Source organism: Alosa sapidissima, chromosome 10 (assembly GCF_018492685.1).
Source record: "Alosa sapidissima isolate fAloSap1 chromosome 10, fAloSap1.pri, whole genome shotgun sequence".
Taxonomy (NCBI): Eukaryota; Metazoa; Chordata; class Actinopteri; order Clupeiformes; family Clupeidae; genus Alosa; species Alosa sapidissima.
Window position 1 is genome coordinate 6,598,995 of NC_055966.1, and position 15,267 is coordinate 6,614,261.

Consider the following 15,267-nt stretch of genomic DNA (forward strand, 5'->3'; position numbering starts at 1 on the left):
TCTATCGTGGATCATGGCACAGCAGCGTCGAATCCAGTTTACCACCCTCTCCGATAACGTCCCTCTACCTGCGGCTCCCGCACCAAAGCGGCCCGATAAAGAGTCCAAACCCGAGACGACCGTTGTTGAGACAGTGGCAGCTGTCCGTTTCCAGCTGCAGCTATTTCCATCCGACGAACATCGCTGCCCAGAGTTCTACTATCCGGAGTTGGTCAAGGTGCAGTTTACCATAGTTGGCCACACATTAGCTTAGAGCTAAAACACCTGTTGTTGTCAATTATTATTACGTGTTTCTCGTTTATGGTAACATGGCTATTGCTATATTGGCGTTTGTTTCCTTGACCTCAGAACCATGAACCGCAGAAACGACCTAAAACTTTGGAAGAGGTGGACGCAGAAAACGAGAGAAATGAGCTTGAGGCTCTGGCAAAAAAGTTTGAAGCCAAATATGTGAGCATGTCCGCTGTTTACACGGGCTTCATCATATGGACACAAAAATAACAGACGTTTGTTTGCTATGTTGTTGCTCGCTCTCCAGTATTCCCTCAGTTGTTATCCACCTTTCCATCTTTCAGGCAGGGCCTGACAAACCGAGAAGAGACCGCATGTCTGACTTGGTGGACATTGGTGACGGCTATGATGATGAAGACTCTTTTATTGATAACTCTGAGGCGGTGAGTCCCTACTACTAAGCCTTGTCTACCTTGCGTACCTTGCCACTGCCAAAAACTTTTTGAGATTATTAAATTTAAATGAATTATTGCTCTTTGCTTTGTTCGTTAGTAGCCTAGGCGTATTGCCATGGAATTTGTCAGTTGATGGTGCCGTGGTTAATTGTGGTGATGAACAATAAAATTTTACTCATTTTGTTTTAACTGCTGTTGATGCCATACATCTTATCACACCTCCATATTCTGGGTAAGGCCTGGACATGTGTGTCTGCTTAAAGGTGGTGCTTATGTTTGCATGTGTTTTACTGCAGTATGATGAGTTTGTGCCATCGTCTCTCGCCACGGAACATGGTGGCTTCTACATCAACTGTGGCACACTCCAGTTCCGCAGAACATCTGGCTCTGATGGAGACCCAGAGGAACCCAAGATGGCAAAGGTACGAATGTGCACTGCACGCACAGGCATATCAAGTTTATTCTAATAGTACAAAATACAGAGTGGTAATTCAAAGTGCTTCACAATAGAGCACACAAAAAGTAGCATCTGTTTTCCCCAATTATCCACAAACATTGGCATGATGACCAGCCAGAGACAGACCGTCTCTCTTGTAACAGCACTTTGTACCATAGTGGAGCTGAATCAAACACAATGCGAGGCAATGGAAGAGTGCTGTTGGTGTTTCCAAGACAATTCAAATCCTCAGAATTCTACACATTAAGTCCTTTTATGTCAACATGAGGACCAATCCTAAATCTCTTGTAATTTTCCAAATAAGATTATTTCAGTCTATTTACTTCACTTGTATGCACATGGTATAGTCAGGCTGTGTTGATCTTTCCTTATCAGAAGCGAAAGCTGAAAGATGGAGGTGAGAAGTTGAAGAAGAAAAAGAAGAGACTGGAGGAAGCGGCCACTGAAGCGAAACTCCCACACCTCCCTACGGAATGCATTAAACGGTTGAGCAGGCAACTTTATTTTGTTAGCTTTGTTGCTAATTGTAGTCTTTGTCTTTTATCACTCACTGCAAACTACCAAATTAGGCCAACTCTTTTGTTCACATCACTGCAAATATAAGCCCACAGTTCAGTTTACATTCATCCATACGTTTTTTGTTGAACCATTGTCAAGTTTTGTTTGGTCATGCGTCCAAAATGTAATCTCTAAATTAAAGAGCATCTTCCTCCTCCTCCTCCTCCTCCTCAGTACCCCCCTCATGCAGGAGTCTGTCCCTCCTGAGGCTCTCCCCTCCTCTGAGCCGATGCTCTTGGAGCGGCATCCTCCCCCTCAGAAAAAGCCAAGGCGCCCTCGGACAGGGCTATTGAGTCTGGACAGCGTCCTCCGCAAGCTTCAGCAGGAGAAGCTTCAGGAGTTCCAGCCTGACAGATCTCTCATTGCCCCGCCCCCCACTCCACTGGAGGGCTCCCCATCCCCAACTAGTGGGGCCAATAAGAGCACTCCACCGCCCACATTGACCAATCAGATTACTTCATCTACTGGGGTAACCGGTCAGAACGCATCACCAACAGATCTGGCCAATCAGAGGACTCCTCCTTCAGGGGCCAGCGTTGACCCGCCTCTGTCTGACTGCACCCAGAAGCTTCTGTCCACACCCCCTCATGGTCTTCCCTCACCTCTCAGGGCGAGCATTAGGGACCTCACGCTGGTGAGCACACAACCGCCGCACTCGTCCACAACAGCACTGACAGGACCCAGCCACTCTGGAGGGCCACTCTGCTTAGACTAATGATATTGGTCACTTTTGGACCACTTTTCTTAGATACTGAGAGCTCACAAGGCTGTTCTTGATGAATGAATGAATGAACCCTCAAAGGCAGGTATGAATTAGTTCTGCAAAGGATGATTGCTACTGTTTGGTCATATTGGGGTCAGATGCTGAGTTTTCTTCAAATGTGAACTCACTCCACCGCTTTAGTCAAATGATTGAATGAAGAAATAATTTTTTGTAATTTTTTGGTTTTGGCACGAGCATGACTTTGAGACTTTGGCACAGATCATGGCCGGTACATGGCAGTCTAAATCACACCTTTTACTGGTCATGAGTAGGTCAGCTCTAAGGTTCAGCTACTGAAGTTTGTGAGCTCAAATCATGCTGATTTTGTTGAATGAATGTAAATACTGTACTTCCTTGTGTAGTTAACTCCAGATTCGGGCATGAGTTGTCTGAGGTGATTTCTTGTTGTTGACAGGCTGCCAAGGTGTCTGAGGGGGAGAGCAAACTCAAGTTCTTCACTCAGAAAGTCAACACCATACTGCTGGAGTGAGTGGAACACACACACGTGCACTTTTTTATTGTTTTTTTTTTCTCTTCACACACACACACACACTCACACTCACACTTCTCGTCTTTGAGTCATACAGACCTTTCTCTCTGAACCTCTTTTGTGGTGTTACCACCATTTTCAACTCCTCCGTCTCTATAACCTTTGGACTTTTTCTTGCCCTTTATCTTTATCCTTTTTTTTCTCTTTTTATTCCTCCCCCTGTGTTTCTCCTGAACATGGTTTAATTCTGTGTGTGTCTGTGTGCCATAGTGTCGAAGTGCGGAGCAGAGAGTTGGGTCCTGCAGTACGTTCACGTGTCTTCACACACCTGTCCACTCACCTGCCTTTCAGCAAAGACACACTCCTGAAGAGGGCCCGCAAGCTTGTACTGAAACCACAGGTACAGACACACACACACATACAGTACACATCCCTAAAGAGAGCATAATTCACAAACCAACTGCACATACACACACACACACACACACACACACACACACCCTCTCCTCTGTTGTGTGATTGTATCATCAGATTGACAGTCTCCCGGAAGCCCTTCAGAAACTCAAGGAGGCCATTGCCATGACGATGCCTGAGCAAATTGCCCGTTTCCAGGAAGACCGTCACGCTTTTGTTTTCACCCAAAGCACCAAGTATGAACCGTGTATTTCTCACACAAGCACACACCCTAGTGCAAGCATTCGCCTCACATTATAAACACTTTTGACATGTGACATTTTGGATATTGGTGTTAATTTACTGTAGTGTCTTAGTCTTGTGACGAAATGTCCTTTTTAGTCTTTGTCATTTATTCATTTGTCATTTAGTCATTCAAATATCATTTTTGTTAGTCTAGTTTTAGTCAAAAGAGAACTCAAGGTATCTTAGTTGAGTTTGTCAGAACATTTTAGTCTTTTTTTTTACCATTTCAGTCCAATAGTGAAAGTAGGACCTGAAGAAGAGATGCGTACTGGGAAGGCAGTGACATCACCACAGAAGAGGTTCCATTGGAATGATGAGATAAGGTGAGGGCCATGAATCATTGTTAACATTGACCAATATCTTCCACACTAAATACAGTCCACAGACATTAATACGGATCAGTATTGCCCACTAGTACTGTTTACATAAAGACATGTGTTACGGCCGGCTCGCTTACTGACCGCAACATAAAGGGAGACGGACTACAAAGTTCCAATTTGTAATTTATTGAGATTAAGCAAAAATAGTAATACCAAACATGATGTGTCTAGGGGGAAGATGAGTGTTGGCGTGCGTGTATGTATGAATGCAATGTCAGCATCAGTATGTAAGATGACTAAATGGTAGACAAAAGAAGACAGAAAGATTAGAGAGAGAGGAGAGAAAGAGTAAAGTGCCAGTGCAGAGAGAAAGTCAAAATGGTGCCTGCAAGAGAGAAGAAAAGTGCCTCTAGGAGAAGAGGAGAACTCCTTATATAACCACACCCTGATGCAGGTGTACACAATTCCCAATTGACCTAATCAGACCCTACCTGCCCGTGCACTGACAAGGAGAGGCCTGAAGGGGCACAGGGGGTCGTGACACATGAAAGATACCAAATGCAGTTTACGTCATGGAGCTATTAAAATGGACCAGTGTAGTCTCTTCTGCTATACCACATGCTGTTTTCATTCATCTTTAATACTCTAAGCTGAGCACTGTGTGATTCTTCATTCTATGTTAGCAGCGTATGTGCCACTCATTCTTAGCACCACTTCAATGGACTATACAATACCCAGCTTTTTTAGGATTTGTCATTTGATCTTTCTGTGAAAAGGTACTTGTCATAAGCTCCTCCAGAGGTCCATGTTCAGAATAATTTGATTGTGTGTGTGTTTCTCTGCAGGGCTCTTTTATGTGAAGTTGTCCGGATTAAGCTGAGTCTTCATGAACAGGAGAAGGAGCAGCAGCCAAACCTTGAGGAGTATCTGCAGAGCTTTCTGGAGAGTGAGGTCAGGCCACTGTGGCCTAAAGGGTGGATGCTCACCAGGTCAGTTATGGAACCCTTATGGGCCAATGTACACGCCTTATGATCACAGTATAATACTATATCACTACACACACCTTATGATTGCCCTACTGCCCTGTGCCTTTGTAGGATTCTACTGAAAGAGAGTCGCAAAGCCCATCTTAACCTCACCAGCATCAGGTAACTGTAACTTGCATTGTGTCCCATCGGCCTGTAGATGGTGGTGTTGAGCGAAGGGTTGCCGGTAGAGGAGGATGTTGAAATGTACTTACTATTGGGATAAACGGCACGACTGACACGCACATACGCATGCACACACAAAAACCCACACACAGGCAAGCACGCACGAACGCAGTTACATTTATGCACGCACAGACATAAACACACAAACAGGTACGCACACACGCAAGCACACAACGACACATATACGCAGGCACACACACACAAACACCATTATCCATCATTACACACACACACAACAACACACGCATGCACACATACATATTAACACACGCACATACACACACACACACACACACACACATACATACATATTAACACACGCATATACACACACACAAACACCATTATTACATACCACCCCCCCCACACACACACACATTAAAAACACGTGTGTGTGTGTGTATATATATATATATATATATATATATATATATATATATATATATATATATATACACACACACACCATTATCCCCCCCCCCCCCCCCCCCTATCAAACAGAAATATAAGCACAAGTATCACTTTTGAACTGTGTTGTCCTTGTATCACTTACCAGCTTTAATGCCTGTAAGCGACAAAGCAAAACAAATGTCTGAAATGCTGCAGTGACACTAAATGACTACTGATTCTAAAGTAATGTACTTGGAGATGACCAATTATGGTAGATCTTTTCTTTTGTTCCTTGCAGAGGAAATACATCTGTAACAAATACCAAACTGAAGGTATGTACAACCCATACACTTAAAATCTACTCCAAGTATCTGCACATACTTCTTGGTATGTACTGTATACTGACATGTATGTCTAGAGTGTGTGCATACTGTACAGGTTGAATTCAAAGCATGTCTTCTTCATATCAAGATGTATGCTTGCACATAATTAGCACTTTTTCCCAAACTCTTTTTTACTCTCACACACATGTGCGCTCTTGTACTCTTGCACGAAAACACGTGCGCACCGCTCACACTCACTCACTGCTTTGCTTTCTCTACTCTCCCATAGAAATCCAAAGAGAAAGTTGTCAGGGCCTCCCCTCCGCTCACCAGCCCCTTCTTCTCTGTGGGTGGAGCGTCCCCAGACCCCTCCCCCTCTCTGGCCGTCGTGTGTCAGGAGCTGAATGCCCTCAGCGGTGACATGAGGAGACACATCCAGGACCTCCATCTTCCTCCAGCACAGGGGAACCTGGCAGGCCCCTCTCCCCAGCTGACGAAGCCCCTTCTAGGCATGACCTGCCTGGACCAGCAGCCCCTGGGCCCAAGCCTGTCCCCTCCCCCAGGCCAGGCAGCAGAGTCCGAGGGGGCCGTGGGGGCCCAGGTGTGTCCCCACTCAGGTGTAGCTTCACTGGGGGCACTGCAGGCATCCTTCCCCCAGGCCAGCCTCCCTTCGGCTTGGGATGGTCCTCATAAGGGTGTCAATCAGGACACGCTTTACTGTCCTCTTAAAGGTGGAAGTCCAGAAACACACACTAGCCTTCTTTCAGGAGGAGTCCAGCACAATGTCTCTCATGGTAAGATGGCAGTGCAGCATTTAACCAATAGTTGCCGCTAAAAGTTGTGTACAACTTGTATGTGAGTCAATAATACAACGAGATCAGTGTTTTTCAAACTTTTTCAGACCAAGGACCACTTAACCAATAAAAAAAAAAAAATCAGAGTACCTAGTTAAAAAAAACCCCAGTAGACTTACTTTAACAGTATATTACACAATAGACCTACTCAATGAACCACCTTGCTTATTGTCTTTGTGCCTTGTTTATTGTGTCAGATGATTCATATGATTTAAACTGGCATAGCTTACATAGGCAGTGTTGCAGAACTGTTTGGATTTACATACAAGTTGGTTCAATATTGCAAACAACTTGTCTATATTATATTTTACCACGTCTGTTCGCGGACCACTTCATAGCTTGCGGACCACCAGTGGTCCCCGGACCACACTTTTAGAAACACTGAACTAGATGGTACTGTTAATGCTAGTATCCTTACCTTAAACGTGTCTGTTACGGTTGGTAACATGTTACTTACTGTGGTGAAAGGTTTTAAAGATCAGGTGGCAGATGTCAATCAGAAGCTTTATTTTTGGCCAGGGATACTGTATTCCATCCAGGGATGTATAACAAACAACACAAGACTCAAGCAAGAAAATCTACAACTCTGTTGGGCTTGGCCCCACCTTGTACAAATCCAGCACATCACGCTTACAATTACATTGTTTCTCTGAAATCTTTTGTGGATTCCATTGAGACAAAATGTGATTGGCAACTCAAATAGTAAAATAAAAGAGTTGCTGATTAGTAATTTATTTTGGCGTTTATTTGTTTTAGGTGGAAGCAAGAATCATCCAAGGGGACTGAAGACACTGCACTGAGTGAGAGACTAGTGTACACACACACACACACACACTAATGAGAATACAACACAGCCATAACACCTGCACACACACACTAATGAGAATACAACACAGTCATAACACCTGCACACACACTCCGAGATTGAAGAGGATACTAAAAAAGTACCATGTGCATGTGTTGTACATGCACACTCACTTAAGAGGCACTTAAGACCTTTGTGTCATCTCTTTGAGAAGTGTATATTTGTGTTCTAAGTACCACTGAGTGAGGGTGTCTATGTTGTTAATACCAAGCACTTGGTGATGTGCATTCTGCTCTTAAAACTCTTACAAATCAGACTTGATCACTATTCTTTATTGTCATGGATAAGACTGGGACAGACCTATGACATTCTACATGTGGGCCCTAAGGGCTCAAATCAGCATGTCTGAAGACAAGTCTTTGTCTTATTGTGTTTCATAGTGTTATTGTCGTTGTCTTGGATTGTTTTGGCCACAGTGGATCAGTGAGTTCTGGCACTGATGGGTTATGTTTTAGGACGTCCTAAAGACAGAATATTCTGGTGGCATATATATGTATGTGACATGGTCATAAAGAAAAGTGTTTTGTCATTAGAGATATATCAATATGTTTTCTACTTTAAGAAATATTAATGGGAACATACAATTGTTGAAAAGGAATAATGTTATGTTAAATAAAGTTTTGAATAAGGTTTTTTTTTTTTTTATCTTTGTTTGTAGTAATTTTGTGCATACGGGCACATTAATGCATTCACCTGACTGAGGTTTGTGCTTCATTACCATTAGACTGTGTGGGTGCACGTGCCATAATGATGCAGCATTAGATGGGATACAGTCAGCCAGTTATTAGGCCATAGATATAGTTTTATAGATATTAACTTTTTAGGCTGGTTTTGCAACCTGAATACCACAAAAAATAGTTCTTTAATGTATACCATCACCAAACAAAATGTACATCATGATTCATGTGTATAATCACTAATGCGTAGAAAAAGAATGGGCAAATTTAGAAAATATTTATTTATGCTGTGAAAAATATAGGACTAGAAGTTGTTTTTCCAACCAGTTTGAAGACGTCTTTCTCATTCTTCGCCATTGAATGACCTGGGGGAATGAAATACTGAGTTTATTTGGTGTGGCCATCTAAATTACTTAGCATACAAAATGTGATTTGTTTACTGCTGACTAAATACTAGAACTTACGAAAGATGAAATGAGGACACACCTTCCCACTTGCCCAAAAGAAGACAAACAAGCTTATTACCCAAACTAGTGTCCTGCTAACTTTGTTAACCATTAAAATCGGTATTTTAGAACAGTAACTTACCAAAATAAGGTTTAAAATGTAGTAATTACATGCTCAAAGTGAAACTGTATCTTTTCCATATATTTTGGAGTCTGCATTCCAGACAGTCTGAAGACCTTTCTGGTTATATAGTCCTGTATAAAAACAATGCAACACCTGTGGTTAAAATTAATGATAAAAACTTAGGTAACTTCTGTTCACTGTGAGTTATCTTGATGGAGTTAAGTCTGGTGTGAATCACACATTACATAATCCATCTTAACTGCATGTGCCATCACAGATCATTGACTCTGAACGTCATGAAATGATTTTATCTTTCTCACATCGTCCTGAGGTCGTGGCTTATACCAAGCAGGTCCTGTATCAGACCCTTTGGGATAGATACCCTGAAGGATCTCCCAGCAGAGTCCATAGATATGCTTCATATAGAAAACAAACAGTGTTGAAATTATATCCTTCTACAGGACTAGTCACATCTAAAGTGATTCATAATGAACCATAATTATCCAACAGGATTTAAGTGCATCAGTATTGTTAGGAGACCTAATTTACTAACTTTGGCGTAACTGCGCCTGATGCTCGTCTTGAGAAGATGAGTACAAGATAAGCTTTGTAGAAAGCCTTTAGATGGACATGGCTTAGGCAGTCCTGATAAAACCTTTGGGCCGGCTCCAAGGTCATATATCCTCCATAATTCATTGAGCACCAGCTTTTGGACTTCAAGATGAGGCACTTTCCTAGGCTGTTTATGTCCTTGCCTGTTTTTCACTTGAGGCACAATTGGTTGCTTTGGCACTTGATGATGAGGTGTTTTTTGCATGATTTTGCGATGTTTGCATGATGCATCTCCTGCAGCTTTTTCCGTTTCTGTAATAATTTCAATTCGCTGCTCATACATCTGTTAAGAAAATGATTTTTTAAAAGTCTCAGTTAATAGAACACTGAATGTAGAAAGCTTTTAGTAGATGGGGAGTTGATGTAGCAAATCAACTTCAATATTTTTTCATCACAGAAAAAATAAGCAAAAACCACTACATTAACACTTTAAACATCACCAGGCTTAAAGTGTGGCCCACATGAACATTTTGAGTGACTAACGAAATGATCATCTGCATTCATTAGTGTTTTGTGGAATTCATCCTGAGGAAGGATCAATAGATCTAGCTAGATGATTGACGCTTATTGGATGTTGGCTTCTTACCGGTACGGTTGGTGGATACAGTTCAGAATCAAGCAACAGCCCTCCTTCCATCATCTCAAATCTGCCGTCAGGTGTAGCAGTCTCAAATTGTTTGAGAAGATACTTCATTTCAGCCATGTCTCTACACTGATGATAGTTTGGAGATGGCTGTGAGGTCTGCCTGTGCTTTACTTTCAGCTCATGAGCTTGAGCCTTCGTACTTATATCAAAGCCCTGGTCAGTGGCCTGTTGAAAAGAGGAAAGAGAACACTATGAAATATCCAGTAGTCCCTTTAGTGTTTCACTCATACAAGTCACACCAGAGAGGTTTACAGAAAGGGTTTGTTTTCATAGGCATAACATGTTTAACATTTGTAATACCGATGTGATGATGCAATGAATTACACTAATGTGTTTGTATTTTTTTGTATTTGTAACCGCCGTTGTCAGTAAATAGGTGTCCTTTTGAAACCATTCCTGTGAGGTGCTTTGCATACACAAGTGTCATTCCTACCTGGTTGGTTGGTGTGAGCAAAAGAACATCTGATGACATCAGCTTGGCCTCTCCTACCTCCATCTGTGTCTCTGTGATCATTTCAAGTTGCTGCTCATACTTCTGTTGACAAAAGGATTTACAGAGTCAAATGAATAGAATCCAGTATGTAGGAAGTGAAGCTGGCTGTTTGTTTCAGTAGATGGGAAATAGATGTAGCAAATCAATTGACATATTTGTGGAGAACTATATCAACTGATGTATTATTTTTCAGAAAAACGGATACATAAATAACAACACCATGCATTGGTCAATTCCTTTGGTGTAACCAATGTGCCAGCAATCCAAACAGCATTCCCATGAGCCCATGAGGGGATGTTTGGTTGGTGTGAGCAAATAGAATGTCTGAGGACATCAGCTTGGACTCTGCAACTTCTTTTACCTGAGATGTGTGGCTCTCGGCGACTTCAAAGTGATCACAAACATGGTCTTCCACAATGTCAGCAAGCATGAAGTCCTCAGGATCAGGCAGAAGCTGTAGAGCCTCTGATGTCCCTTCTTCCACTTTCTCATCAACAGCTGGAGACTTTAGCAACTCAAGTTGAAGATGTTTGTTGTTCTCTTGGACTTTTGTCTCTGTGATAATTTCATGTCGCTGCTCATACTTCTGTTGACAAAATGATTTTGAGAATACTCCATTAATAGAACACTGTTTGTACATGGGAGGCTTGCTTAGCAACATCTAGCATCCCAGAGCCTCTTAGCATAAGAAACCTTTACCATTGTGCAAAGACTATATTTATACAAAATGGAATAGAAAATGACACTTACCATTACTGCTGGTGGACACAGTTGAGAATCAGGCAACAGTCCTTCCTCCATCATCTCAAATCTGCTGTCAGGTGTAGCAGTGGCTAATAGAATGTCTGACGACATCAGCTTGGCCTCTGCAATCTCTTTTACCTCTGTCTCTGCAACCTCTTTCACCTCAGATTTGAGGCTCTCTGCGACCTCAAGATGTTTGCAAACATTGCTTTCCACAAAGTAACTGCCAGCATGCTGAAGATTCATGTTGTTCTTTTGGTCTTTTGTCTCTGTGATCATTTGAAATCGCTGCTCATACTTCTGTTGACAAAATGATTTAGAAAAGACTCCATTAATAGAACACAACTCCCTCCTCTACAGGATAAGGTGCCTCTATCATCATGCAAAGACTATGCCTATTCAAAGATGGCATCAGAAATGACACCATTACGGCTGGTGGACACAGTTGAGAATCAGGCAACACTCCTTCCTCCATCATCTCAAATCTGCTGTCAGGAGTAGCAGTGGCCTGCTGAAAGGTGTATACATTTTTTTGTGAGAACCTTAGGGTTCTACTTTTTTTAAGGGTCTACTTTTTATATGACTTTAGCTTTACAAGATGCTAAATCTGTCTCCCTGAATCTGGTTGCTGACATGACCTACGTCAAGCTGAGTTGATGAAGTATTTTTCCATTAACAAAAAAAGACAGCTGGAAGTGCATGCCTACCAATATGTCTGCAGAGATCAGTTCAGCATCATGGGTAGCGAGTGTGGATACATTTCTCTCCATCGCCTCAGATTTAGTGATATGGTCTGGAGACTGACGGGAGGTCACCATGCCTTCCACTTTTGTATCAGTCAGTTCCACAGGGACCTGATATAAACATACAAACAGGAAAATGAAACCTATGGGTACTATGTAAATTATATAGTCTGTGGTTATAAAAACGGTTTACAATTGTGTGATTTATATCCTACATATTTGATGTATAGTTGTACTTTATCTGGCAACGCACCTCACACACCTGTACAGCAGAATCTTTGTACACTCTGATGTGATGGATGTCATGGATGCATGTGCTGCTCTCTATGCTATTGCCCACAGATGAACACATCCCTGAAGCAAAGACATATACTTACATTTAGCTACACATTACATCTAGCTGTCAGTACGTTCTGACAAAAAAAAACATCTGTATTTTCTGAATTGTGTGATAAAATCAAACAGCTGACCTGGTGATGCCTTAGGTGAGCTGTTCCTCAGTCTACAGTCATGAGACAGAGACATCACCATATCCTGAGGCATGTCCAAAACCATGTCCACCTTCTTTGTAAGCTGCCAAACTACTCTCTCCAGACTGCCCAAACGAGACCTGCAGTCTTCCACGAGAGTCTTGAGTCCATATCTGCAGATAACAATGGCAATCATGTCAGTACACAAGGGAGAGGGATCTGCTTTGTGGATAATCTGCAGTGAGACTGCAAACAGTTACACTACCTCTCATCATCAGATCCAGTCTCCTTCTTGTCTGAACTGATCTTCAAAATAGACGGGCAAGACACATGTGCTTCCTGGTAAAACATTTTTGATAAGAAGATTACGTTAGAAAGTGGAGAAGAGAGAAGAAGAAAGAAGTAAGAAGAAAGTGATCCTTTTAAGTAATTTAGAACCATAGAATTAACTGATCTCTGAGCTTCACCTGGCTGTGAGATTTCATATCCTCCTGCTGGTGGACTGCAGTTCTCATGGTTTTCTCAATTTGCTGAACAACATGGACAAACCACTGTCTGTCACGGTTGGCTGACTGGATGACTTTAGTGCAAGTATTGAGTAAATCCTACAGGAAGAACACAAACTATCAATCATAATGACTCAATAGTTTTATCTGGAAATTAAGTTAATATTAGATATTCTTAACCCATATTGGGTAGGATACATTTACTATACCATTGTTATTGTACTCCAGTACTTGTCACGAGCATCACTCTCAGCTACGATCTTTTGCAGCATGATCAAGTCCAGTGGTTCATCTTCATTCCTTGGAAGACAGTTAACAGCCACTTCCATTTCCAGAAAAGAGGGACAGGTCAATGAATTTATGCTTCATCTGGGCCATGTGACCACACATCATTTCTCGTGTGATATCAAAACCACTTTCATTCAAATTGGCTGTAAATGTCCATAAGTCAGCAAACACTTGCTAAGCTTATATCTTGGGCTGGTCCAGCATTCATGATGACCTAGCATCAATGATTTAATCGCCCCTGTGGGCATAATTTCCAAACATAATAAATCTGCATGTTAGTCTGATATTATGTTAACTGAAAACAGTATATTGTCACTAGAATAAGTACTGAAAACAGTTAGTGGGATTTGGACTAGTTTTGGATTCCATATCAACCTCTCCTCTCTAACACACCTAACTCCAACTAGTCAAACTTTTACCTTGTTTGAGACCACTAGATGGCAGTATGTATACCATCTGTGGTTTCGCTGTATCACATTCAACGTTTTAGGCCTACCTGTGTAATCGCCATATATTTACATAACATTATGGTGTTTACCCCGTATTGACTGATGTATTCTTACCGTGTGCGTCAAAGATGGGTCCATGTTATTGCCCCCATCTCCAATGCTTCCCCACAGTGGTAGCTGTAGTGAAAGCTTGCCATGAGGCTCACCTAGGCAAAAATAATTAACAAGTTGAGAAACATAGACATGACACGGGGAAAACGACTAGGTCTAACAACTAAACGCGGAGCTTATCTTAAAAGTTCACTCTCTAAATTCGATTAAAATGTGCCATATTTATCTTACTTCCAGCAAATAGTTGATCCATCCCAGGTGAAACCACTCAGATTGTATGCTTTCTCGAAGTATTCAGGACAAGACTTGGTGCGTGGTATGCGTAATGATAACCAAAGCTTTAATGAACTGAAAGAATGTTGGCGTTACTGATAATTCTACTTGGTAAAATTTGGAATGGAATTTCAGAGGTTTATAAAATAAACATTCGAAGTTGTCATGGCAATAAATCTAGAGCAGCAGCAAAGGGTTTAGATTTAGAATGTTTATTCTGCTGCATGCCCAGCTCAGTTTATTTCTCATCGACTTATGTTCATGGTACACAGCATGTGTTTATCCAAAGCAACAAAGACAACAACAGTATAGCCTAGCCCACAAATCTTGATTCTGTAAGGAAAAAATTATCAGTTTTTGGGCGCTTTTTGAAGATCCTATACTTAGAAGGAAGAACAGTTAGCCTAAATCAGTCCACCAACTAGGACTCACAGAAGAAAAAAGTCTTGACTGTGATCACTTAGTGTTGATGGAAGGACCACAGCAGATGCAGATACTCATCAGAGGACTGCAGCAGGCGAGACGGGACGTAGAGCCGGATCAATGAAGATGTAGCCAAAAAAAATAGCAAGCGGACAAAAGCATTTCAGGACCAAGGCCAGCTACCAAGCCAAACATGCCTTTATTCTCTATAGCAAGCATAAGGATGGGCGAAAAAGTGAACACAGAGTTAATTTAGTCTTTCAGTTTTGTTTTGTTTTTGTGCACGTTTTCGTTTTATTTTCGGGGATTGTGAATTTATAAATTACAGTACATGACTGACGTTAGATATGATTTATTTTGTTATTTCTTGGTGTTTTTAAATGTTGTCTCTCAAGAAGTAAAACAACAACAACAACAGAAAACAGAATGATTTGATTTTAGTTTGTGTTTTAATTATTATTATTTTATTTGATTGATTAACGAAAACATACTGTAATTCTCTGGATAGAGAAACACTTTGGCATAGGTCATTACATTACATTAGATTCAACTTTATAGTACAAGTACAGAGAGAATGTCTATGTAGACAATATCATGGCCAGTACATGGCAGACTAAGTCACGTCTGAAGCACTTGTTCACTTCCT

The 15,267-nt window shown here is 41.6% G+C and overlaps 2 protein-coding genes across 5 annotated transcripts; one reads left to right on the forward strand and one right to left on the reverse strand.

The window, feature by feature from the left end:
- Positions 1–13: 13 nt before the first annotated feature.
- Positions 14–8,262, forward strand: LOC121720070 (ubinuclein-1-like). Of its 3 annotated transcripts, none has more exons than XM_042105905.1 (16): positions 14–217; positions 349–450; positions 576–674; positions 983–1,108; positions 1,519–1,628; positions 1,876–2,335; positions 2,880–2,950; positions 3,225–3,354; positions 3,486–3,604; positions 3,884–3,976; positions 4,819–4,962; positions 5,071–5,121; positions 5,873–5,906; positions 6,187–6,691; positions 7,508–7,566; positions 7,615–8,262. In XM_042105905.1, exons 1-15 carry the CDS (start codon positions 14–16, stop codon positions 7,549–7,551), a joined length of 2,292 nt encoding a protein of 763 aa, XP_041961839.1. In that variant the 3' UTR covers positions 7,552–7,566; positions 7,615–8,262. The 3 variants fall into 3 exon arrangements, with proteins under 3 accessions (XP_041961839.1, XP_041961838.1, XP_041961837.1); XM_042105904.1 differs by having other exon boundaries at positions 7,508–7,577; positions 7,618–8,261; XM_042105903.1 differs by having other exon boundaries at positions 7,508–8,261.
- Positions 8,263–8,576: 314 nt separating this feature from the next.
- On the reverse strand, positions 8,577–14,263 carry LOC121720796. 2 transcript variants are annotated; one of them, XM_042107235.1, is made up of 17 exons: positions 14,157–14,263; positions 13,929–14,020; positions 13,287–13,409; positions 13,039–13,176; positions 12,837–12,910; positions 12,572–12,744; positions 12,355–12,455; positions 12,066–12,212; positions 11,783–11,869; positions 11,365–11,658; positions 10,976–11,200; positions 10,555–10,656; positions 10,062–10,286; positions 9,417–9,758; positions 9,154–9,279; positions 8,882–8,997; positions 8,577–8,658 (listed from the first exon to the last, which is right to left on the reverse strand). In XM_042107235.1, the coding sequence occupies exons 1-16, from the start codon at positions 14,176–14,178 to the stop codon at positions 8,893–8,895; spliced, it is 2,376 nt and encodes a 791-aa protein (XP_041963169.1). In that variant the 5' UTR covers positions 14,179–14,263; the 3' UTR covers positions 8,577–8,658; positions 8,882–8,892. The 2 variants fall into 2 exon arrangements, with proteins under 2 accessions (XP_041963169.1, XP_041963170.1); XM_042107236.1 differs by lacking the exons at positions 8,577–8,658; positions 8,882–8,997 and having other exon boundaries at positions 9,005–9,279.
- Between the last annotated feature and the right edge of the window lie 1,004 nt (positions 14,264–15,267).